This window comes from Cucurbita moschata, unplaced genomic scaffold, assembly GCF_002738365.1.
Source record: "Cucurbita moschata cultivar Rifu unplaced genomic scaffold, Cmos_1.0 Cmo_Scf00009, whole genome shotgun sequence".
Lineage (NCBI taxonomy): Eukaryota > Viridiplantae > Streptophyta > Magnoliopsida > Cucurbitales > Cucurbitaceae > Cucurbita > Cucurbita moschata.
Window position 1 is genome coordinate 1,939,106 of NW_019268525.1, and position 25,155 is coordinate 1,964,260.

Here is a 25,155-nt window from a genome sequence, read left to right on the forward strand (position 1 = left end):
AATATTAATAATTTTGTTGGATGATGGAAGTCCCACATCGACTAATTTAGGGTGTGATCATGGGTTTATAAGTGAGGAATACTAACTCCATTGGTATGAGGCTTTTTGGGGAAGCTCAAAGCAAAGCCATGAGAGCTTATGCTCAAAGTGGACAATATCATACCATTGTGGAGAGTCAAACTCATGAAATTTTACGGAATAATAATAATAATTATTGTTATTGTAATTATCGTACAAACCAAATGGATTTGAATGCAAAACTTTATAATAAAAAAATTAATTATTTCATATTAAATAAACATCTGTTGCTTGAGGAAATGAAATTCATAGTAAACCAAACAAACGACTAAAGAAGGGCGTGAAAATTATGACCACATTATTTTTAATTTTTAATTTTTAATTTTAATTTTATTTTTACTTGAAATGTCAAATTGTATTTTGAATTCATTTGGTGGTAGAGATTGTTTAGGGAAAGTGTTTGAGGCATTTTAAATATGATTTTTAATAATCTTTAATTCACAGTCACACCCTATTCATTGAACGACATTGCATTTCAGTTATAACAATATTACTCTTTTCCATTGGGACACATCTTATTGCAAAATATTTTTTTTTTCATTTTTTTAATCTCAAAACTCAATTATAACGTAAATTAAACGATACATTTTAACCTTATACTTGAAAAATGATTTTTGCCATAATATTAAAATGTATTTTTTAAGAGTATTACTGAAACTTTTGAAAGTTTAGCGGAGAAGAGCTAATAATTGTAAATAGTAATTTAAAATAAATTAATTGAATTTTACCCGTTAATATTGGATTAATTAACTCGATTTAATTAATTGTACTTCACCATAAATATAGGCTTGAATGTCAACAATTTGACTAAATTACAGATTTTTATCCACATTTTGATTTGTTTTTTCTTATTTTTCTAAATTTATATCTACATTTTTTTAAATAAAAAATTTGTTTTTAAAAGCCCATGATTTTTTTTTTTTCAAAAGTCTTTATTTTGAAATTCTAGGTTTCTTTAAAAATAATTGATTTACGTTTTGTTGAAATTAATTTTTACAATATTGGCCGCGTCTTTAAAACGTTTTATTTAAATATAGTTGTTGAACATATTTGACTTTTGGTTTAGCTTTCAAAATCAAAAAATAAAACATTGAATTTATTAGCAAATAAATTCATTAGAAATTTTTATTAAAAAAAATTACTTTTTTTAATTAAAAATATAGATAGTAACAAGTGTTCATGGGTTGGGCTTTGTCGGGTTTGAACATTTTTAGACCCAATCTCATTGACGTTAATTTTTCTAACCAACCCAACCATAAAATATCGGGTTTGGTAAGTTAGAGTTATTCAACTTATTTATACAATATTTTTTTTAATAGAAGTATAAATATCTATTAATTTGCAATTGAATTTCGAAAATTTAAATTACAAAGATCTAATATTTTATTGAAAAATAAATAATTATAGAATTAAATAGAAATTTCAATATATATATATATATATTTAAATTAATAATAAGTCCGAGTTGTTTCGGGTCAACCCATAATGTTATTTATTTATTTATTTATTTAAACTCATCCTAACTCAAGTAAGTAGATGACTCAACTAGAGTTAAGTTGGATGATCCGAGGCCTTTTGAACACCTCTAATCATAATTGTTTATGCATCAATCCCAATGGCTCGTAATCTTAAGAGACATAAAATGTCCTAAGAATTCCTTAAGAATTCCTTGATGCTAAATATGGTTAAAATTCGATCGAGTATCGTACACGTTAACTGAAGCTTGCCATAAACCGACTCGATCATCCAGAGTTATCAGCACAAACTGACTCAGAACGAAAAAACTAGCAAATCTTAATTCATACTCAAAAGGAAAAATGAACACTAATTTAAACCAACATGCCCCTTTTCTTTCCTGTTCTGTAACCAAATCTTATGAACTTATGAACAAAGTTGAAACACAATCTTCCACCTCCCTGGTTTCTTTCTAAGATCCCTTCTAGTTTATTGCAACAGTTTCATTAACTATCTACAAAAGCAGAGCAAATCACGCTATATAAAATCAAGTCGCTATACACGAACAGCTCTATACACGAACAGAACGGGATAAACAAGTTATTAGCAAGTGAATTGTTTATCAGAAAAACCCATAATGAAGAAATATCCAAATCCTAACATCGGTTTTCTTTGATTGGTTAGAAGCTAACTAAGCAATCCGTGTCGACAGATTATGAATTTCTAACCATATTCTCCATCGTGGAACTCGGCCAATGTGATTGACAGTCACAAATGTCCCTGGATGGTTTGGATTTAAGATCTTTCTTTTACCAACCTTGATACTCAAAATTTTGTAAATACGTATCTCACATAGTGTACTCCCATCCAGCCACGTGAGGGTTAAGATTTAGAAGTGCCATGATGCGACCGAGGAGTACGGTGCATCATCCAACACACCAAAAGTGTACATTCAAGCTAAGGTGAGGCATAACAAGGTTTGAGAGAACGAGGTGACACAAGTGTCGAAAACAAGCTCAAAGAGGGCCAAGTAGGGCCCGAGCCATAATCTTTAAAATCAGGGTTTCAATATGAATTTCAGCATGCGGCTCTAGAGTTAAGTCTTGTCTATATGAAAGATGACTCTATATTTCTGTTTTTGGTTCTCGATTTTATAAGAGACGAGCCATTTGATCGGTTTGGTTGGAGCAAAACCGCTGCACATTCGAGAACAAAGCTACTGATCTTGATTCTTTACCTAACACTATCTCTTATAACTCATCTTTCTAACAGACATCTCTTTCTACTTCTCTTTCACCAACTGTTTCTCTGATTTGTTAAAAGTTAGCAGATAGGTAACCATAAAGCAACAATTAAGCGATAAAACGTACCGATAAGTTATAATTGCTCGATGAAGTAATGGACAGGCCGATCAATTTAAACCTGCAGCCGTCCCTCCTTACTTGGCATATCAGCGTGTACCTGAAAGAATTACTTCCAGAGCTGCAAACAAGTTCACTCATACTCAAAATCGTCAATTCGAAGATCGGGGCCTTAACGGTGAACTTGAAATAGTTTAACAAAAAAATTCATCCAAAAGTTAATAATATAAGACATGTTGGTTAGGAAATAATGAGCTGTTTCTGAATAAGCTCGGTTATGATATCCTCACAACCATCTTGTTCTTCTTTCCTGCAGATAAAAGTAGAACTTTCCCATCAATAATGTCTATAGCTTCAATTTTTTTACTCTCAGAATCCACTCTACTGTTATTCAAATAGAGTCCCCCTTGCTTCAGCAAACGACGGGCAGCCGACTTGCTTTCGAGCAAACCAGACATAACTGCAAGATCGACAACCGAAAGATTCAACACTTGATCGTACTCCAACGAGCAGCATGGAACATCCTCACCAATCCCCACAATAGTCTTCCAATCCAACTTTGTCTCTGCTCCTGGTTTCAATGCTTCAGTGGCCTCAAGGGCCTCATTCAAACCATCTTCTCCATGAACAAATCGAGTAACTTCTTCGGCCAGCCGCCTCTGCGCCGTGTTCGGTACATATCCAGGGCTAGCCATTTGACTTTCCAAGTCTCGAATCTCCTCAATATCCAAAAACGTGAGAATTCTGAGAAATCTAATCACATCTGCATCTGGGACACTGAAGAAATACTGATAAAACTTGTATGGAGATAACTTCGATGGCGAAAGCCAAATGGCGCCGTCTACGGACTTGCCGAATTTGGTGCCATCGCTCTTCAGAAGAAGAGGGAATGTCAAGCCATAAACGCCATCAGCCTGTGGCAAAATTTTCCTAATGAGCTCAGTCCCTGCAGTGATATTCCCCCATTGATCACTTCCTCCAATCTGAACAGAAACGCCCTGGTTTTGATACAGATACAGAAAATCATATCCCTGCAAGAGCTGGTAAGTAAATTCAGTATAGCTCATTCCTTGATCCGATTCCAATCTCCTCTTAACGCTCTCCTTAGCCATCATCGTTCCTACTCTAGCAAACCGACCTACTTCTTTCAAGAAATCTAGAAATCTGAACTCCTTCCACCAATCGTAATTATTAAGAATCACAAAATCAGAGCTAAAATTGGAATCCAAGCCCGAGTTCCCCAAAATTCTAGTTATAATATTTGTAATTCCGAGAGTGTTGGTCTCCAAGGTCTGGAGATCGAGCTCTGGCCGTTCAAGGCTCTTGCCTGAGGGATCGCCGACGCGGGCAGTGGCGCCGCCGATGAGAGCGACGGTGGTGTGGCCGCATCGGCGAAACCAAGAGAGGACGATGAGACCAAGAAGATTACCTAAATGTAAGCTCTCGGCAGTGGGGTCGAAGCCGCAATAGACCTTGAGAGGGCTGAGACAAGCAGAGCGGAGATTGTCGCTGGTGATGGACTCGAGAAGGCCTCGTTCTTCGAGAATTTCGACGACGTTGCGCCGAGAAGCGGTTTGGGGCTCGAGAGTGGAAGATTGGAGAGAACTTGCAGAGGAAGCGAGGCAGCTGAAAGTGCTTTTGAGGGAGAAGGACAAAGAGGGCTTAGAGGAAATGATGGAATTGGAGAAGAAGAGGGTCCGCTGAGAGAGAAGGAAGGTCATGGAGCTGCGAGCAGAAGCAGCCATCGCCATTGTTGGAGTTCACTTCTTTGAGCGCTGCAGAGCTCTTCGGCTAATGCAATATCCCCTTATTTTCATCACTCACCTTGTTGTATTTTAATCCCTAAAATTTGTATTTTATTGATTTTTCATTTTAAATTTATAATAATTTTATTTTTAACGATTTAATCTCAATTTAAAATTTATTATAAAAATCATCAAATTAAGTATCAAATTTTTTTTATTAATTTATCGGTAAACAAAATTAATTAAATCTTAATATTGTCATAAGTAAGAATTAAATTGTTTATAAACTAAACAATAATGAAATTAAATTAGTTTTTTTTTTATTTTAATTCCTAATTTCACATTAAAGAAATAAAAGTTTTAATTCCTAAATTATTCTTTACTTATATGTAAATAATGTAACAATTTCCTAAGCAGAGATAATAAAATATATAATTTTTTAAATGATAGCAAATATTTGAAATCAGTTATATATATATATATATATTTTTTTTTTTAATCGAAGTACCTAAAACCTCTCATTGAGATGCCACTGGAGTCGAATCCGCTAAACAATCTCCCTACTTAAAACAAACTACCTTCACGACTTTTCTAGCTAATTACTAATATATCCTTACAACCGTCGTAATGTTACTAATTCTATCCTAATACCATTCGAACCACATACAACCACAACGTTTCATGTCGAAGTCAATTAAGGAAGGAGAGAACGAAAGTTAGGGAAGGAACTGCTTACCACGGATTATAGGTGGATATAATAACCCGACATATCGGTAGGCAGTATTTTTAAGGATTGTTTCGGAACATTTCATACTAATAACATGTAGAGCTTCTTCCATGAACATATTACTCGAACCGAAAAACATCGAGCTCGTGTAGCTCATGTTTATGAGCTCTCAATGGAGATATTTTGCACGACCCCAAGTAACAGGATGGAAAGTACTTAAGTTTTGACATCAATGCAGATTACCTCACGAGCTGCTCCCGCATCCAGCCTAGTTTTGGCTGAACTACATACTTCTTTCCTGTCAAAACACAAAAGAAAAGAGAGTTTTGAAGGGGCAAAGGAAAATGCATGTATGCATGTATTCTAATGCACTGCACGGCCTAAGGAAAATGCATGTATGCATGTATTCTAATGCACTGCACGGCCTAAGCCCACTGTTAACAAATATTGTCCGATTTGGCCCTTTACGTATCGCCTTCAGCCTTCAACCTCACGATTTTAAAACGTATATGTTAAGGAGAGGTTTCCACACCTTTATACGGAGTGCTTTATTCTCCTCTCCAACTAATGTGAGATCTCACAATCCACTCCCCTTGGGAGCCCAGCATCCTAGCTAGCACACCGCTCGGTGTCTGGCTCTTATACCATTTGTAACAGCTTAAGTCCAAGCTCACCGCTAGCAGATATTGTCCGTTTTGGCCCGTTACGTATAGCCGTCAGCCTCAGGGTTTTAAAACGCATATGTTAGGGAGAGGTTTCCACACCCTTATAAGGAATGCTTCGTTTTCCTCTCCAACCAAGGTGAGATCTCACATACTAATAGAGAGCACCGATAAAATTTTAAAAAAGAAACCAAATAAATAAACAAATGAAATGCAACAGATTACATGTTTTCTCTTTCGTCGATCAATTGCTGCATTCTTCATGTCGTTCTTTGAAAGCCCGGATCCAGGGGGAATACCATACTGCATCGGTGAAAGGGCAGGTGTAGCAGCAGCAGGAGAAGCTGCCATGGCAGGGGCTGTGGTAGGCACAGGTGCCTGAGATGGAGCAGAAACTGGGGGTGGTAGGGCAGCAGGTTCGGGAAACGATCGCGGTAAAATATGTTTCAAACGATTGTTCCTATAGTTCTTCCAGAAGTAAAATTGCTGCCTGTGTGCCAATTCCTGAGGAATTCCCAACAATGCAACTGTGTTAAAATACTAAGAAAAAGGAACTGGAAATATCAGCTCATAAAGATCAAACAGTTCAGGATGAGCAAGTTCATGCCATTTGCAATAATAAACATTCAGATCTCAAAAGGGAAGTTGAACAAAACAGCAGAAGTTAACCTTGTTGGCAGGATGAGCCATTGCACTTCGGAAGTTCGCATTTTGTAGAAGTTCAAGAAAAAAGAGACAATGAGGATACCTAGAAAACATTGATGTTAATACCAATAGCGTAATCAGTTCACGAAAAGCTTAACACGAGAGGGAAAGATCTGACTCACATTATATACTTAATATACTCCGGCTGTTGCCAATATTGAAGGTACTTCAAGTAACCGATAAAAGCTTCGTCCTCGAGGTAACGATTCTGAGCCAGATCTGCATAAAACTAGATGATCAGCTATAAGAACGGCATAAAAAGCAGTTGTTCCAACAATTCAATGCCAGTGTGCATGCATTATTCATTAAGATGCAAATCCAAGTGTGTACATGAAGATACTACCTAAAATTTTGTGTCATACTTCAGAATTGTGCTTCCATAATAGCCCAAACCCACCACTAGCAAATATTGTCTACTTTGGCCCATTACATATCGTCGTCAGCCTCACAATTTTAAAACGCGTCTACTAGGAAGAGGTTTCTACACCGTTATAAGGTATGTTTCGTTCCCCTCTCCAACCAATGTGGGATCTCACAATCCACCCCTTGGGGGCTCAGCATCCTCGTTAGCATACCATTTGTAACAACTCAAGCCCACCGCTAGCAGATATTGTCCGCTTTGGTCCGTTATGTATCGCCGTCAACCTTACGGTTTTAAAACCTGTCTACTAGGGAGAGGTTGCCATATAAGCAACGGGTCATTCCTCTCTCCAACCAATGTGGGATCTCACAACTTCCGTCATAAGAGACCATATCATATCATCAAAAGAATAAAATTAATGGAACGATTATATGTCGAACCACATTATGGAATTGTACAATGCTAACACGTCTTATAAGGCAGAAAGATCAACAAGACGAGCACCGACCTCTGAGTTGAGTAGGCTCATTAGATAAATTATATGATGATTTTGTAGGAACAACAGTAAGTTACAGCAGTAATCAGGCCTAAAAGTGAAAAATCTAGCTCATAAAGATGCAAATTTAAAAGGAACATTGGCTCTTAATGCCAAATCTGATATTTAGTAGTGATCTTTTTCTTTGATCCATTTTCTTCCAGAATCTGTCTTCAGATTCGCTGTTGTTCGTGTCGAGCACAGTTACAGACTGAAGTAATTCTTTAACTACAACGAAACGAATCTAGTGGATTTTTTTTTTTTTTTCCTTTTCTTAATTAGTTTTTGATATTTTGATTGTTTCATTTTCTTAATCCCATCGTTTTGGGACATCTAATAGCTTTTCCCTCTATGCCACAGAGTTAGTATACAATCGCACACTCCAAGTTGAAGTTTCAGGTAATTGATATTTTCAATCGCACAGAAACCCTAAATTTTGCAAGAACGTACAGTGAATGTAGGTTGGATTCGCGAGACATTGAACGAATTCCAATTCGAGCAAGAACCGCTGCCGCCCGTCATCTGGATCCTTGTACACATTCGTAGGCCTGATAGTTATTTACCAAACAAAAAATAATTCATCAATCGACAGGCAGTCCTATAAATCAATCCCTCAACAAAGTAGAAAAAACGAATTGAAGCTATAATCAAAATGGAAACAGTATTAAACAAAGAGAAAAAACGACAGAACACGAGAACGATCAAATAACACACTTACGATGATGGGGAATCAGCTGCTTCTTCGTTTAATCCATAATTAGAAGCCATTGGATATCTGACTCGTCGAATTTGGAAGCTCGTTGACTAGAAGTCAAAATTTGAACCCCAAAAGATCGATGAACTTGCTAGCGGTCTGATCTCCTTCAAAGTTCTTCGCGGCAATGGCTACATTCACAACCCAGAGAGAAATTAACTCAAAATAATGAAATATGCCCGCTAACTATGCTTTGGTGCAAGTATATCTATATATATATATATTTATTTATTTATTTATTTATTTTATTATTATGTTCAAACACCATTTTAGGTCACAATAAAGTTTGATTTTATAGTTTGGAAAGAAAATTTAATAATGTGGCGTAGAAATGGGAATCGCATATATGTGTAAAATTGGCTTTATACTGAATCTGTCGTATTCAAAAGAGTTTGGTTCATGACGATGTGTTTAGCAATGCATGTGAAGCTCACTCGAGTTTGTTTTTCTGCTACCACTAGTCAGCCGTTGGGGAACTACAGCCCGGCCCCCTCTCGAGAAATGGAGGTCCAACAAATACTTATTGTAGGATTCGAACCTACGACCAATCGATTAGAGGGTACTCAAGCACCGAGATTATCCAAGAGATTATCAGCTTGGGACTTTAGGGTCCTTCACATAATCTCTTACCACGTCTCTTCTTCTTCAATAAGCCAAGGGCGAGCTATTATCGAAGAGAGCTTTAAAATTGAAAATTAAAGAGAGGTTTAAAATTGAAAATTAAAGAGAGATCTAACATATACAAATATAATCAAATTGGAAAGGGCAAAAAAGGGGGGGAGGTCTTCATATCAACTTATAATTACTTCTTAAATAACAAAGAATTCTACGTCATGATCAGTTCCAATTCACCATACAAAAGGCTGTGTCCTTCAGTTTCCTTAATTTCTTTCCTTAAAATTCTCTAATGGGTTTTAAGCTCTTCCAGAGCCAACATAAAGAAGCAAACCACAAATCTTAACCCCCACAAGCTAAAACTGGTACCAAGGTTCATAAAAAGAAACTCTTTGAGTCGGATGTTAAAACATGAATAGAGTACAATCCACACCCTCCAAGTTATAGAGATGGAAATTGAGCCCTTGACGAATGAACTGCTGAACCCGAACAATCGTTTGCGGTAGTAGTACGAGCATTATACACCCTCCTAGTATGGTCTGTACCGCATCGGCCGCCTGAACCTCGGAACCCTTCTGCATAAAGTAAGAAGATAGAAACTTGCATTATAAAGCTGAAAGTAGAAGGAAGTTGATTATTCCCTTTTTCAACAATATACATAGGAAGTTGATAATTCTGAAGGAGTACACTTAATGTTTGTGTCTGAAAATGAAAATGAACCATCCACACATCTTGTGAAAAGAAATATAGTATTTCAGCACTTACCCGTAACCATACGAAGGATAAAAAGGGGCATCTGCCATGAAAGGGCGGCGACCTCGAAAGCCATAAGGGTTCGGTCGCCTTCCTCGGTATTGCTTCATGCCAGGGACATTTGTCCTCTTGGCGGAGACCTGCAAAATGTACCAAAAATCGACTATGGTCAGTAGTAAAACTCTATAATTTATCTAAGATGAGCGTACAAGCTTGGTGAAGTTCAAAAATTGACAACGTCGTTCTCCGCTCCGATATACATTCGCTATTAGGGGCGTATGGGTGAAATAAATTATTAACATAAAGTTCTTACATAAACTGAAGTTTAAAATACCTTTAGTTGGCGACCATGCAACTCTGACTCATTCAACAGCAAAGCGTTCTGTACAGCATCAACTTCCACAAACTCAACATATGCAAATCCTTTGGGGTGACCGAATTTGTCAGTCAAAATCGTGACTCTGTTCACTGTTCCACATGATTGAAAATGCTGTTGAACCTCTTCAGGAGTGCATGCATAGTCAACCTGAAGTAAAAACCACAACACAAAAAAATAAATCTTGTATTGAAATATGACATTGGAAAACCTTATGAAATAGGGAGAGAGGCAAAAAAGAAAAGTATGCCCAAGGAGAAATAACACTTCAATCCGCCATCCATCAAGACTTTTAAGATTAGGAGCAAGTTAAAGGAAAGATATCTTTAGACCCAAATATTAGAAATATTGATAAAATATAATTCCTCGTAACAGCTGATAATGACTTGACATATATTCAATATAAACTTCACATAAATTGAACATACAATCAGAAAGGTAACACTCTACGAAGGTCCAAAATTTTGATCACTTCTTGAGATTGATCATGCCGATGAATTCTTTCCCCTATACTGATTGGGTTTATGTCTTCATGGTCGATAATTGCAACATTAAAAGGTTGGGCTAAGCATCAGCATATGGGCACTATGGATAAGAGGTTATTGAGATTTCCGAAAGAGTCTAGCGCCCTATGGGATAAGGTGGTGGTCGTGGAAAGCATATATGAAAAATGAATGAATGGGGGTTTAGAAGAAAGGAAGATTGGAAGTGTGTGTAGCCTTCGGTGGGCGCATTGGCTCTCCTTTTGGCAGGATACGTGAGGGGGAAATCAACATTATTGTTTAAGGCTTTCGAGATTATAAGAGGTTATACAGGGAAAAGAACTAGCAAGTGCAAGAAGCTCGGAATGACAGCAGCACTAATTCAAGAAGGGTAGTAACAAGAAGAAACCAGGATAAGTTAGAAATTAGCAAGTTATTTGGAACTTCATTACTCAATAAATGCAAGGAAATCAGGGAAGGAGCAAAAGCAATTCTTAGGTCCCTTTCCCGAGAGAGCGTCAACAGAGGGAATAGATTGCAAAAGAGATGTCCTAATAAAAATCCTAGCTGTTGTTTGATCTGTATGAAAGCAGAGCAAGACCGAGACCATTTATTCTCACACTACTCTGATACCAACCATTTGCAGAATTTGACCCTTCCTTCATTACAACTTTATGAAGAACTTGCCGACTCAGCTAGCCCGAATATAATATAAACTAGTTGTCACAGGGGCATCGACTTTACGAAAACGCTAAAACCTTATGGATCCACACAGCAAAGACATATTTGGGGGCTACAGCTATAAAGAAATCCTTTTCAATGGGAAGAGCATGGCTGGGAACAGGTACTAGATTTAGCTAAGTTCCATGGGTCTTCTCAACGTGCACTTTCTGTTTTATTAGTTTTAGCAACAGCTTAACAATTTTCCACAAAGAAAAACTGAAAAAAATACGAGTTAATTTTTTCAAGTTCAAAATATTATAATTTGTGGCGCAGTATTCCCTAATGATAATTGTTTTATCTTTTACATTTCTTGTCTGAAATTACTCTTTAATGAAAGACTGTCACTCAAAGTAAAAGATTTTTTTTTTTAAACAAAAAGTTTTTCAATATTTTTATTCCGGTACTTAGATAATTCGAATATAAATAGTAAAGACCAATCCATGGTTGTTAGATGACTAAAGAGAAACGAAAAGGAGACCAATGCTAAAGATGTAATACTATAAATGTGTACGGAAAAAACTTCAATGTTAAAATGACATAGTGAATGAAAAGGGTGATAAATCTCACATTACCAACGTATACCGATCGAGCATCTACTTCCTCCTTTTCAGCCTGAGTTGCAGAGGTACTGGATGAATCTTCTTACATTTTAAAAGGAACACGAGTTAGTTACAAACAAATGAAAAATCCTAAAAAGATTGTTAACCAAAGTATGAGATAAAACTTCCACTGATTAATATACTTCTAACAGCCAAAAAGAAGATAAATGATAACAAGAAAAGTAGTATTAATCAGAGAACAATCCTATAGAGTATCTAATGAGCAGACATGCACATGCCACATAGAACACATTCATCTTGCTAAAAGTTCGTATCGTTTTGACAGCATAGGAAATAAGAGGACATTAAAACAATCAATTTGTTTTGTTAATAAAGTGAAAATTATTGCCCAAATATGACAATTAAAGCAACATAGTTGTGAAAAAAAGAAGTTCCAGATTCAAATAGCATAAATAAGAAAAGAAAGAACTTAAGTTTAGTTCCACCCGGATAAAAGACGAACGTTATAAGAAATTTGTCAAATACCATCAAAATACAGAAAGTCTTAAAACTTTCTGGTTGATTTATAAAATAAAAGACAAAAAAACTCGAGACTACAAAGAAAAAATCTAAGAATGCTATGCACCCATTGGACATAACAATGCTAAATAACACTTCAAGAAATTCAAAATTTCCTAGATCTAACGATCTTTTCTTTTCTCTTCCCGAGAAACCGAAGTTCAAAGATGTTTGTCGAAAACTAACGGGACTTCGACTGTTTATAAAAAGTGACAACGTTTATAAAACTCTTAGGTTAGTTTAGTATAAAACTCTTTGGTAAGTTAGGGATTTAACCTCATCTAGACCATACTTCCCACAAGGGCTCTCAACCAATTTAAGAAGCCTTCTATTTATACTATCCGACAACCTTGTGTTATCACAAAACTCTCCTATTTACCCACTAAATCACTTCAATAAGGTTCAGCCCTAACAGATCTTGGAACTTCATGAACTTGATTCACAGTTTGCAACTTAAATTCACTCTCTTCGATATGCAAACATGCGATCAATGTTAAGACTAGGCTCATCCAGGCAACTTAAATCCTCCCACCACCATTAAAAACCGGTAAAGATTAAGCCTTAAGCCAAGCCAAGATCAATGAAAGAATTCAACAACTAACTTACTGAAATACAGAGATAAAAAAGGAAGATACCTTGAACAGCGCCCATCTCTTTCTCAACCTTGGCCTGCATTTCCCGAAGAGCACCGGCCTCCTCCTCGATCTCTTTAAGCCTCCTCTTCATGTCCTCCAAGTCCTGAACAGTTCGAAAATACAGTGAATCAGAGACGAAACTCCGTGAAAAAGGCTCGGAAAAAACAGAGAAGAACTCGCGAAGCTACCTTCGAGTTGGCGTTAGTAGGCTCGGCATCGTCGTAGCCTTCTTCGTCAGCCCTACCAGAGGACATATCGAGGTCAGCATCCATCTCGGCGTCGTCGGGAATATCGCCGCCATAGACTTCGTGCTCGTGCTCGTCGTAGTTGAAATTATGCTCCATCTCCGCCTCGGTCTCCGGTGGCCCGTCGATCCCTGGTTGGTATGTGTATTTTGTCTACTGGTTCCCAATTGCTGAAGATTAGGTTTCGGATCCTGTCTGCTACTCTGGATTTCATATTTGTGCTGCTTTTTTCAATATTATTATTATTTTTAAAAAAAATATATTATTCATTTACTTTCAATATTTATAAAATAAAATAAAAAATATATATTCCACCAGTAATACCATCTTAAAAAATATCTTATTTTTTAAAGAACTTCTCCATTAATAACACGTAAAATGTTGCAGTGAACCGTTAAACGTCCATAGATCTTCACCATTAATAACACGTAAAATGCTGAACTAGACCGCTAAACTTCCATAAAATTTACTCGACGTGAGACGTGGCTAATGAGACAAACGTTTTTAGGTTATTCCAAAAATATCCCTATTCAAAATATATATTTTAAAAAAATACTCGTGTTACTTCATGTTGGATAGACAAAACACATATTAGGATTTGGATGAAACACCGTGTGTTCACAATTTTGGTACAACCACACGATTTCACTTTACGTCATGTTTTGGTCGGTACAACTTTTTCCTTCACGACAAATCAAATAAAAACAATATTAATTGAGATCGTCTCTTAAAATTTAAGAAAATAATATTATTTGTTGTTAAATTAAGGAAGAAGCGGGTTTTCATTTAAGTTGACTCATTTAAAACAGTTGACTCACTATTCGGAGAAGACGTGGTTGAAACATGGAGACGTTATGTTGAAGAGTGCATAAGCTAATATGGAGACGTTATGTCGATCTTTTATAAATATTTTAAAATGATTATTAGTTCAAGGTTTTTTATCTTTATTTTAAAATTATTTATTTATTATTATTATTATTATTATTATTATTATTATTATTATTATTTTTGTATTTAAGAGTATTTTTTTCAAATATTAATGAAAAACTAAAGAATATTGTCATCTCAATAGCCATATATATATATATATTTATTTATTTATTAGAGCAAAACAAATTGGGCTTAAGAGCGGAAGCCCAGTCCAGAATCTTCCTAGATAAGTTCATATGCGATAGCCTCTCACTTCAGTCTCATTGATAATTTGATCGGGGGAGAAAGGAATATGGCATCATCTATAGCTCTGTCACCTTCCACTGTACCAGGGCAAAATCAACTTCTCCGTTCAAGCTTCCACGGGAGCGCGCTGCCACCATCAGCCATTTCTCTTACCTCAAACAAACAGGTTCACTTTAATTTTACTTTACCATACAATTTACCTCGTTAATCTTCGCTATTTTATTACTTAATGTCAATTCCTGTTGCTGTTATTTGATTAAACTCTGATGAATTCCCATTTCGATATAATTGGTTGGTTTGATCGATATTTCTGCAAATAAAGTGATAGAATACGTTGATAGGTTGAATATATGTACGTGAATATGTATAGCACATGATCTTGAGATAATTAGAGTTTAGTCCTAATGGTTTTGAGAATTAGGTTTGATAAAATCTCATAAATAGTCATAATGGTTACCGTAATAAAACTCAGAAGGACGAATTCTAAATTTTAAAATTATTATAACTAAATTTTAACTCTCTCGTGTTCCGCATTATGGATCATCTACACTTTTATGTTCTTCTCAAAAGTGTGTCGATCCTTATGTTGTGCGGAGCTGAGTATCTGATATTCGCTGGGAAGCTTTTCCACTGCGGGGCCTTGTGCAGTAAACCCCCTACAGGCGGTCATCCGTCGTCGTAAAGTAATCCCCGCGAACCTTTTGGGAGGAGGGGTATTCTTGTGGGTAAACATAGCATTTTTGGTCGAACCCGCCCAACCCAACTAAAAAGTACTATAGGCATCAAATTTGAAATTCAACTAGAAAATGCTAGAAGAAGAATGTATTGTACAATTAGCAATGTTATGAATGTATTGTACAGATTAAATTTAACATCATCAATTGTTATCAGCTTAAGATTTTGGATTTAGTGTTTATTTAGCATTATTATTGTCTGGAGAAGTTCTAAATTACATGTAATTTAAGTCCTCTGGCGAGCTTTTTGATGGTCTGGATGCAAATGCAGTTGAAACTAAGATTGAAATATTTTTTATGTTTGAAACAGATACATCATGTTTCAAAGACTTGTCTCAAAATCACTGCAAAGTTTGACCTGAAGCCTCCTCCATATCCTCTGGTATGTCTGCATTTAGTTCAATTTATATTGCTTTCTCGATTAATTCATTTATGAAAGTTTAGAGTTTTATTATTATTATTAATTTTATAAAGGAATGAAAATTCAGGGTTTGAATTTATACAATTATTAGTTATGGGGTTTTAATTCACCATAACCCATATAATAACTATAATAATTAATCGTATGTGACATTCTTATAATCTAAATTTATAATACAATGTTTTATTCTTTTTTATAGAAATGCCAAAAAACAACTTTTAGAAGATTCACTATATAAACTTATGAATAGGACTAGCTCTTACTTCTACAAACTGTCTTCATAGGATGCTTTGGAACCACATATGAGTCGTTCAACCCTCGAATATCATTGGGGAAAACACCACAGAGCTTATGTGGACAACCTAAACAGACAGATTGAAGGAACTGAGCTGGATGAACTGTCACTAGAAGATATCATTCTTAAAACATATAACAAAGGTGATTTACTTCCACAGTTCAACAATGCAGCACAGGTACATACTCTTCACATAATTACCGATATCGATCTCATTGCTTTTTCATGAGATAGTAAGCTTATGAGTAAATAGCGAATTGTAGTTTGATGATCGATGTTGTTTTATGGTTTAAATCTTATTTTAGTTCATGGGCGTTCATGTTTATTTTGTTTTGGTCTCTAAATTGTCAAAGAAAAGACCATTTTGATCCTAGGCTTCTTGAAATTTACTTTTTAATTAAATTATTTAAAAGAAACTTGCCACAGACTTGTTTATTTGGTTGATGAATAGATATTTTATAGCGACATAATCGAGCGTTTGAATCTCTTTGGAGGTTAGATGTTCGAGTTTTCAAATGTATGTATGTTCTCATGAAATGATTATTGAAAAATAGGCAAGGAAGGAAAAATAGTTTTTCTTACGAAGTTTTAAGGACCAAAATAGGATTTAAACCTCCGTTTGGAAAATTCTCTCAACGTGGACTAACCCCGGTTTCAAGAAATATATCACATTGAAGTCCCCTAACATCTTGGTAACTGAAAATTTATAGATCTGGAACCATGATTTTCTGTGGGAGTCCATCAAACCTGGGGGAGGGGGAAAGCCAACAGGGGAACTCCTAGAACTGATTGAAAGAGACTTTGACTCTTTTGAAAAGTTTTTGGAAGAATTCAAGTCTGCTGCAGCAACGCAGTTTGGTTCTGGTTGGGCTTGGCTTGCATGTGAGTCAAATTACTTGGCTTCTTTTCCCTCGTACTTGTATTTATATCGATCAATTCTGCTAAGTTGGGTAACATTTCCTCTTTTCTAGATAAGGATAACACAATTGGCCATCCACGTCCATCAGAGAAAGACAGAAAGCTTGTAATTCTGAAGAGTCCTAATGCTGTTAACCCCCTCGTTTGGGACTATGCTGTGAGTATTACACCATTTTTTCCCCAATAACAAAGGAAAAAAAAAGTATAAACAGAGGAAGCATCAATTGAGTTAGAGAAATAATGAGTTGACGTGTAACTTAAAAGTTCGTGTTCTTATATTTTGAATGTTAGTTCATTGTCTTGTCTGAAAAGAGAACCACGTAGAAAAGTTGTTAACATCTAGTAATTGCAATAGTAAGGGCGTTTGACCATTTCGAACATAACTTAGTTCGGCTAAGGCATATACTCTCGATTAATAGGTCAAACGTTCGAATTCCCCTATATACTATTTAAAAAAGGAAGAGAAAAAAGAAACATTTTGGGTAGATATAAGCAAACTATGTACTATAAAACCTCAAGGTCAAACTTTCCAGCTTGAAATAGTTATTTAACCTTATTTTATTTGGTCTTTTCTTTTTTACAGCCAATTCTTACCATTGACGTTTGGGAGGTAATTGATTATATATTATAATCTTTTTTCTTTTATTTTTCCCTGTCGGGTTTTTGGGGTGGGATGTGGGGTCATGTATACTTTTTTCAGTGATTGCTAATGCTGTGATTTTTTGGATTTGATCTCAACAGCATGCTTATTACCTAGACTTCCAGGTTAGACTTTACCTGACCTTATGGCTCATATATCTTGCTCTTTGTTTCTCCGGCTCTCAACTCGTCTGCCCTTATAACGTCGTTAAAACCGTTCTTTTTGCAGAATCGACGACCCGATTATATATCGACCTTCATTTCAAACCTCATATCGTGGGAAGCCGCAGACTTAAGGCTACAGAAAGCCAAGGTCGAAGCTGCTGAAAAAGCAAAGGAGAAAGAGAAGAAAAAGACCGAAGATAGCGACACCGACAGCAGTTCAAGTGAGTCGGATTCGGATTCTGAATAAACATGGCTTCTCTTGTTTACAGTGTTCGTAAATGTGCACATTATATTTTCCTCGCTTCATTTGGATGCATTTCACTGTCGTCTGTTATAGTTGATTGCTGTGCTCCAAGTCTTATGGCTTGTTGCTGTGATCAGTTTGTAGACTTTTGAGTTGTTTTGCTGTGAAGTGGAGGAGGGAGTGTGTAATTTTGTAGCTTTGAGTGAATAATGCAACTCAACTAGACCATCTGAACTTTTACTTCCTTTCAGATATCTGGAAATAAAATGCCTGAAAATTAAATAAATGTAGCTACTGTTGCACGAAAAATGATAAAGCTAGTTAATTTACTTTTATTAATTTAAATTATTAAAATAGCTTTAACCAATCAAATTTTAATTTAATTTTCATTCTTGTATACTATAAATAACATGCCTTAAATTTTAGGGTTTTTTTTTCTTTAATAAAATATACAAAAAATTAATTATAATTATACATATTATAGTTAAAAATTAAAATACCATGTATAGCGTGTAAATGATTATGTGACAGGAATAATAATAAAATTTAAAATTTAAAATTGTAAGAAATAACAAAAAAAAAAAAAATAATAATAATAAATATAAAATAAAATAAATAGAAACATAAAAACTTAAATTTAAAACTCAATACAAATTTGGGTATCTAAAAATATATGGATAAAATATCTTTAAAAAAAAAATCCTATTATTAAGGTATTATTAAATGATTTATAAAAATATATGCAAGAACTAAAGCTTCCACACGTATCTTTAAACATTCGATCACGTGGATGATCGGCGGCTGTATAGGTTTAATACTCCCCCTTAGACTCTGATACCAAGATTAGTGCTCTGATACCATGTTAAAAATGAGAAATAGAAATAGAATTGAATAAGGGTGTATTCTCATTGATATTCATATCCTCTAAGATACAAACCAGAACTAATAATTACAAATAAAAAAAAATATAAACTAATAAATATTAAGAATAAAATAAAATAAACTCTAAAGGAAATGTATTTATTTATTTTTATAAGGAACAATCACATAAATATAAATACGTAAACAAATCATTATAAAATTCTTTTAACCTTATTTATTAAGTTACATTACTATTATACATATAAAAGAAAAATAATTAATTTTGTCCAAAAAATAAATGCATTTTAATAATTGTGGCCACGGATTTAACCAACCTTGAAAATTTAAAACTTGTTATCGTTTTTAAATTTAGGGACCTAAACATAAATTTAAAATTTTCAGGGACCTAAACATAAATTTTAAAAAATAAGTATAAAAACTAAAAAATGCCGACCATATTTTTATTGATTTATATCAAAGAAAAGGGCTGAGCCCAATCAGATATAAATATTGGGCCAGCCCAAGTTAGAGACTAACCTAGGGTTTCTTCAAATATACGAGGGTTCCGGCTAGCTAAGATTCAGTGGCTGGAAGTTGAAAGAGAAGCGTCACTCTGCTCCGCCGCGTTGTAAGTTTTCGCCGCCTTGCATTTCTTCCCATCTCCGACCGGCTTCTCCTCCTCTTATTCTCATTGAATGTTGTGATTCGAAAGGCTTTTCATGATTATGTTTTGGTTTCAATTTGAAATATGTTTTAATATTTTGAATATAAACTGTACTGTACGTCTTTAGTTGCGAGTTAATTCTCATACTGCGATTTCATTCCACAATTCAAGTATCTTTGTTTCATGGAGTTTACCATTATTTGACACCCTAACTCATATATGATGTTTTGTTCTGTATTTTGTTGTCTTTGCTTTTCCAGATCTTTAATACGTGCGTATGGTTTGTATGTGGTTTCTTTGAGAAGTTTCGTTGCAGTAATTTTATCGATTCTGTTTTTGTTTCGTTCTATTTTTGTTTTCTGGATATCTATTTGGGTTTTCTTTCTTACCATTTGTCTCGCATTTCGGAGTTGTTTTTGCGCCTCGTACTTTCTTCTATTGTTTCTCGAACGGTTTTATCTTCTGCTTGGTTGAGAGTGGATAAGGCCGTTGGTTTTGTTTCAATACCGCGTTTCGTATAGTGGTGAATGGAATTTTCTTGCAACGGGTAATTGGATTATAATTGGTCATTGCGACCTTCTGAATTTAGTTTGAAGAAAGTACGTATTTTAGTACCGCTGTGTTTTCATAGTGTGGTGTATGTGTGTATAAACTGACGGTGAAACATTTTATAGGTTGAAAATAGAACCAAACTAATCCAAACTGTTTAAATTCATTCAAATTTAATTGAAGTGACCAGTATCGGTTGTATACTTGATCTGCATGTATATTTCATACTTACTTTCATTGAATCGTTATTTTTTAATTGTGCACCCTTTATTTAGTTTTTTAATTTTCTTTGTAGTGTTAGTTTGCTTGATATGTTTGTTCTTAACATTACGAAGTTGAAGAAAATTTCATTTAATATCAGTGTTTTTATATTCTGTATGGTTAATCCAAGTTTTGGTTCAGTTGCTGGTTAAAATATGATTTTTGATGAACTGGTTTATTAATTGATGGAAATTTAACATGTTACCTCTTCTATTTTTTGTATGTTCTTGTTTCTCACACCTGTTAACGAATTGGGTTCATGCATTAGCACCTAGAAAAACATTTTCATGAATGATCTCATTATATGGATATTGTTATTCTCAAATTTTGAGCCGAAATAGTCGGTGTAATGGATTCACTTAGATTTCTTTCTCTGCGCACCTTGTATCATTTTGTTTGTGACTGTTCACTTCTGCTTGTATCATTTTGTTTGACACTCTTCACTTCTGCTTTGTTAGAGGTAAAAAATGAAGCACAACAATGTTATCCCAAGCGGCCACTTTAGGAAGCACTGGCAGAACTATGTCAGGACCTGGTTCAACCAGCCTGCCAGGAAAACCAGAAGAAGAAATGGTTAGTGTGTGTGTTTTGTATGTTTTCTTACTCGTACTTTAGTTGGGTGTTCATCACTACGACTTAGAATTTAACCTTAGATATTGAATTCTAACTATAAACTTGGTGAATCTACCATTAGCCCGTCAGGAGAAAGCCGTGAAGAACTTTCCCCGCCCAACTGCTGGACCACTCCGCCCAATTGTTCATGGTCAGACATTGAAGTACAACATGAAAGTGAGGGCTGGTAGGGGCTTTTCCCTGGAGGAGTTGAAGGTATCCGGTCTTTTCCCCCCTCTATTTTTAGTTTCTTTCGTCCTTAGCCTGACCTCCACTCGAATGAATGTATGCCTTGAGAGTGGAATTTTTTGTTGGATTCTTAAGATTGCTCACATCTATTTTGTGCCTTTTAATTCTGTTACTGTCACTGTGAAGGTTTTATCTGTAAAAACTCTGGTTCTTTATCATTTATATAGTATCTCAATCATCAACGGTTTTCTCTCTAGGCTGCTGGTATCCCCAAGAAACTAGCACCAACCATTGGAATCGCAGTTGACCATCGCCGTAGGAATCGCTCTCTTGAAAGTCTACAGGCTAATGTTCAGAGGCTGAAGACATACAAGGCTAAGGTGGTCGTCTTCCCAAGACGTGCCCGCAAATTCAAGGTCAGTTTACTAAAATAATAAGACTTAGGTTGAATGTTATCAACTGCGTTTTATGTACTCGAGGGTTCATGACACCATTTTGTCTTCAGGCTGGTGATTCTACTCCTGAGGAGCTTGCAAATGCCACCCAAGTCCAAGGACCTTACCTGCCTATTGGACGTGAAAAGGCACCGGTCGAGCTCGTCAAGGTCACTGAAGAGATGAAATCATTCAAGGCATACGACAAGCTACGTACTGAGAGGACAAACGAACGACACGTTGGTGCTAGATTGAAGAGGGCAGCAGAGGCCGAGAAGGAAGAGAAAAAATAGATTGCTAGAAGCAACTGTTTAGAGGTCGTTCTCTTTTCCTAATTTTGGTGTTTTTCTTCCATATTTTGGATTTGACACATCTTCTGGACTTAATTTGGTAGATTAAAGTTGTTGAGGTCATGGATTTTACGGTTAATTGGCCTTGGTTTTGGTGTTGTACTATCGTTACCTTATTTGTGATTTATTGCATTCACATGGCCTTGCAATATCTTCTTTTGATTTGATAATTGGGATGAGATCCATTTGTGATAAACTATTTCAAATCAGCCTAGCAAATTATAAGCCTATTAATAGTATACTGATATTAAAGGGATATTTTGTGTAAATAAATAAATGCTTGAACGGCTTGAAATAAACATGCAATAAACTTGAAATGATTAAAATATGTTTTAAAATAATTTTAAACTTGAAATGATTTTAACAATTTTGAAGTTACTCCTATGTTCTAAAATATAGTTTGATATAAATTTTTGTTTAAAAATTGAAAATAACTTTTTCCTATGTTCACTATTAACATACTCATATTCTATTCTTTTATTTTATGGTTTATTAATTTTTTTTATAGAATTAAAAGTTATATTTAATAATAACAAACATTAATTAATTAATTACCATAAGTAAAATTTAAAAGTTTATATAATTTTATTTAATTCATTAATTCCAAGCTATAAATATTCTTATAGTTAAATATTTTTCATTACATTATTTAGATGAAAATTTAATTTATAAATAATAAAATAAATAAATGTATATAAATTTTTAATTAATTATCGAATAATACCTTAAATTTATTTAATTAGTTTAATTAAATAAAATATTTTAGTTTTAATAATCTTACATTTATTTGTAGTCAAATACTAATTTTGTTTAAAATTACCATACATAAATAAGTTAATTTTAAAAGTTTACATAAAACGATAATTATTAAAATAGACTCAGAAATATTCTTATAATTAAATATTTTTCTTCATCTTAGTTAGATTAAAATTAAATTTAATAAATGGTTGGAAATATGAAAATGAGTAAATAGAAATAACTAAATAAATACTTAAATAACATTCTATTTTTATATTAAAAAAACAGTGAACGTTATCAAAACACGGCCATCCTTTCTTAGTTCCTACGTAATAATTTCAATTTCGATGTCATTATCTCTCTCACGAGTATAAATAAAACAAAAAAATTTAAAATCCATGCAATCCCATGGCGCCTACCATATTTCTCCTTCTCGCACTATTTTCCATCGTGGAGTCCACCGCCGGCGAAGGCGGTGGTCTCAAGCTGGAACTCATCCGCCACCGTCTCTCACCCGACAACGTTTCACCGATGGCAGCCAAATCACAAATTTGGCCAGAAACCAGCCAATTTATAGTGAAAATTGCCGTTGGAACGCCGCCGACAGAGGTGCATGCAATCTTCGACACTGGCAGCGATTTATTTTGGGCTCAGTGTCGTCCATGTGTGAAATGTTACCGACAAACGAATCCGATTTACGACCCTTCGAAATCGTCAACCTTTCGAACCCTTTCTTGCAAGTCGCCGCAGTGCCATTTGACGGGGTCCGGTGCGGCGTGCTCCGGCACCGACACGTGTAAGTACGGCTATGGGTATGGAAGCGGATCTACGCAGGGAGAATTGGCGACTGAAAAAATGGCTGTAACTTCGAGGTCTGGAGCGACGACGTCGTTTTCGGGGGTGGTGTTTGGTTGCGGACATAATAATAGTGGAACGTTTAATGCGAATGAAATGGGATTGATCGGATTTGGAAGAGGAGCGGTTTCCTTCGTTTCTCAGGTATATATATATTATCACTTTCAATTATTATTTTTATTATTTTTAAAAATATTATTCGCATTAAATATTGAAAAAAATAGTTAATTAAATTCTTATTCAAATAATTATAAAGTTCAAAACCTTATAGTTAATGTAAATTCATATTCACAGATAGGTCCATCAGTCGGTGGCAGAAAGTTCTCCCTTTGTCTAATGCCATACAACACCGACCCGAGAATCTCAAGTAGCCTCTCTATCGGGTCGGGTTCTGAAGTTAAAGGACCCGGAGTCATCACAGCCCAACTCGTTCGAACATCCGACCAGACATCTTACTCTCTCACCCTCAAAGGAATATCCGTCGGAAAAACCTTCGTTCCCTACAGTACGTCGGGACCTCCGGCCAAGGGGAACGCAATTCTCGATACCGGCACGCCGCCGACTCTCCTCCCCAAAGAATTGTACGGACGATTGGCTGCCGAAGTTCGGCGACAAATCCCGTCGAAGCCCATTGACGATACTCTTTGCTACAAAGGTAATTTGGGGAATTTGGTGATGACTCTGCACTTCGACGGCGGCGTGAATCTGCGATTGAGTACGATTCAGACTTTCAATAAGATGCCGGATGGGTCCTTTTGCTTCACCGCGATGAGCGTTGACGACAAGGACGCACTCATCGGGAACAGTATGATGGCGAATTTTTTAGTTGGGTATGATATTGACAATATGACGGTGTCCTTTAAGCCCACTGATTGCACCAAAATTGGTTGAAAGCATTTGGGCGTACGACGTTAGGTTTGTTTTATTCATAATATTTGGAAAGCATTTATTAATATAAGTTTGTTTTATTTGTAGTCGACGATCATGCCATAATCATACACATATTATAAACTATACTACTAAATGTCACAGTCAGCTAGCAAAGAAAACATTCGTTTTAGCAAAATAAAAATTATAAACTATACTAATAAATGAAAGTGAATTTGTAACGCTCAACATGTTGTACTAGGTCCAAACAAAAATAACCAATTTTTAAATATATGAAAGTGAGAGGGTGAAAATGCAAAAATACTAGAGTCTAGGGGTGGACTGTGCAATTCGCCCAATTGAAAATAAGTATATATATAGGATTTAAACGGAGGCAAAATTGATAGAGAAATAGGCGGGAAACTCGAGGGAGGGAGGGAGCGAAGCAGCGGCCGGAGGAATCATCCGCTGCTAGCTCTTGTCTTCCTCATTCCAGACTGCGGCGGCGGCGGCGGCGGCGGCGAACTTCAACCTTATCAGAAACTCTGTAAGCTCTCTCTTCCTCTCTTTGCTGTTGCACAATTTCTGGAATCCACTTGCAAGAAGAATGTAAGGCTTCGCTTTCTTTTTTAAAGTTTATCGAATCATTGTCCGGAAGTATCGTCTCCTTGTTGCCTTTTGTGTTCGCACGTCCAGGTTACGGCCGCATAGTTCAACCGTGTTTTAGCAACTCCATAAGCTCTGTCTCTGCTGTTGCAAAGTTTTTGGAATCGGCTGTGGAGAAATAACAAGAAAGTAAAGCTTCATTGATTTACTTCGAATCTCTGCTCATTCAGAATGCTAATTTCAGGTT

At 35.5% G+C, this 25,155-nt stretch overlaps 6 protein-coding genes across 10 annotated transcripts; 3 read left to right on the forward strand and 3 right to left on the reverse strand.

Moving 5' to 3' along the window:
- Positions 1-3,045: 3,045 nt before the first annotated feature.
- LOC111447426 (tyrosine--tRNA ligase, chloroplastic/mitochondrial) lies at positions 3,046-4,704 on the reverse strand. Its single transcript, XM_023086592.1, has one exon. The coding sequence runs from the start codon at positions 4,643-4,645 to the stop codon at positions 3,170-3,172; it is 1,476 nt and encodes a 491-aa protein (XP_022942360.1). The 5' UTR covers positions 4,646-4,704; the 3' UTR covers positions 3,046-3,169.
- Positions 4,705-5,144: 440 nt separating this feature from the next.
- Positions 5,145-8,594, reverse strand: LOC111447429 (mediator of RNA polymerase II transcription subunit 31-like). The gene is made up of 6 exons (XM_023086594.1): positions 8,348-8,594; positions 8,080-8,177; positions 6,856-6,952; positions 6,698-6,776; positions 6,254-6,532; positions 5,145-5,664 (listed from the first exon to the last, which is right to left on the reverse strand). The coding sequence occupies exons 1-6, from the start codon at positions 8,395-8,397 to the stop codon at positions 5,650-5,652; spliced, it is 618 nt and encodes a 205-aa protein (XP_022942362.1). The 5' UTR covers positions 8,398-8,594; the 3' UTR covers positions 5,145-5,649.
- Positions 8,595-9,168: 574 nt separating this feature from the next.
- LOC111447055 (polyadenylate-binding protein 1-like) lies at positions 9,169-13,555 on the reverse strand. Of its 2 annotated transcripts, none has more exons than XM_023086031.1 (6): positions 13,274-13,555; positions 13,086-13,188; positions 11,900-11,970; positions 10,086-10,277; positions 9,764-9,891; positions 9,169-9,573 (listed from the first exon to the last, which is right to left on the reverse strand). In XM_023086031.1, exons 1-6 carry the CDS (start codon positions 13,427-13,429, stop codon positions 9,528-9,530), a joined length of 696 nt encoding a protein of 231 aa, XP_022941799.1. In that variant the 5' UTR covers positions 13,430-13,555; the 3' UTR covers positions 9,169-9,527. The 2 variants fall into 2 exon arrangements, with proteins under 2 accessions (XP_022941799.1, XP_022941798.1); XM_023086030.1 differs by having other exon boundaries at positions 11,900-11,973.
- Positions 13,556-14,484: 929 nt separating this feature from the next.
- On the forward strand, positions 14,485-18,208 carry LOC111447054 (superoxide dismutase [Fe], chloroplastic). Of its 3 annotated transcripts, none has more exons than XM_023086026.1 (8): positions 14,485-14,672; positions 15,551-15,622; positions 15,946-16,134; positions 16,667-16,838; positions 16,928-17,031; positions 17,458-17,484; positions 17,616-17,639; positions 17,743-18,208. In XM_023086026.1, the coding sequence occupies exons 1-8, from the start codon at positions 14,553-14,555 to the stop codon at positions 17,923-17,925; spliced, it is 891 nt and encodes a 296-aa protein (XP_022941794.1). In that variant the 5' UTR covers positions 14,485-14,552; the 3' UTR covers positions 17,926-18,208. The 3 variants fall into 3 exon arrangements, with proteins under 3 accessions (XP_022941794.1, XP_022941795.1, XP_022941797.1); XM_023086027.1 differs by having other exon boundaries at positions 14,485-14,667; positions 15,549-15,622; XM_023086029.1 differs by having other exon boundaries at positions 14,487-14,672; positions 15,569-15,622.
- A 1,121-nt stretch (positions 18,209-19,329) lies between these two features.
- On the forward strand, positions 19,330-22,002 carry LOC111447056 (60S ribosomal protein L13-1-like). Of its 2 annotated transcripts, none has more exons than XM_023086032.1 (5): positions 19,330-19,411; positions 20,716-20,830; positions 20,952-21,085; positions 21,316-21,474; positions 21,564-22,002. In XM_023086032.1, exons 2-5 carry the CDS (start codon positions 20,725-20,727, stop codon positions 21,783-21,785), a joined length of 621 nt encoding a protein of 206 aa, XP_022941800.1. In that variant the 5' UTR covers positions 19,330-19,411; positions 20,716-20,724; the 3' UTR covers positions 21,786-22,002. The 2 variants fall into 2 exon arrangements, with proteins under 2 accessions (XP_022941800.1, XP_022941801.1); XM_023086033.1 differs by having other exon boundaries at positions 19,352-19,452.
- Positions 22,003-22,988: 986 nt separating this feature from the next.
- Positions 22,989-24,326, forward strand: LOC111447053 (aspartic proteinase CDR1-like). The gene is made up of 2 exons (XM_023086025.1): positions 22,989-23,579; positions 23,730-24,326. Exons 1-2 carry the CDS (start codon positions 22,989-22,991, stop codon positions 24,324-24,326), a joined length of 1,188 nt encoding a protein of 395 aa, XP_022941793.1.
- Positions 24,327-25,155: the final 829 nt, after the last annotated feature.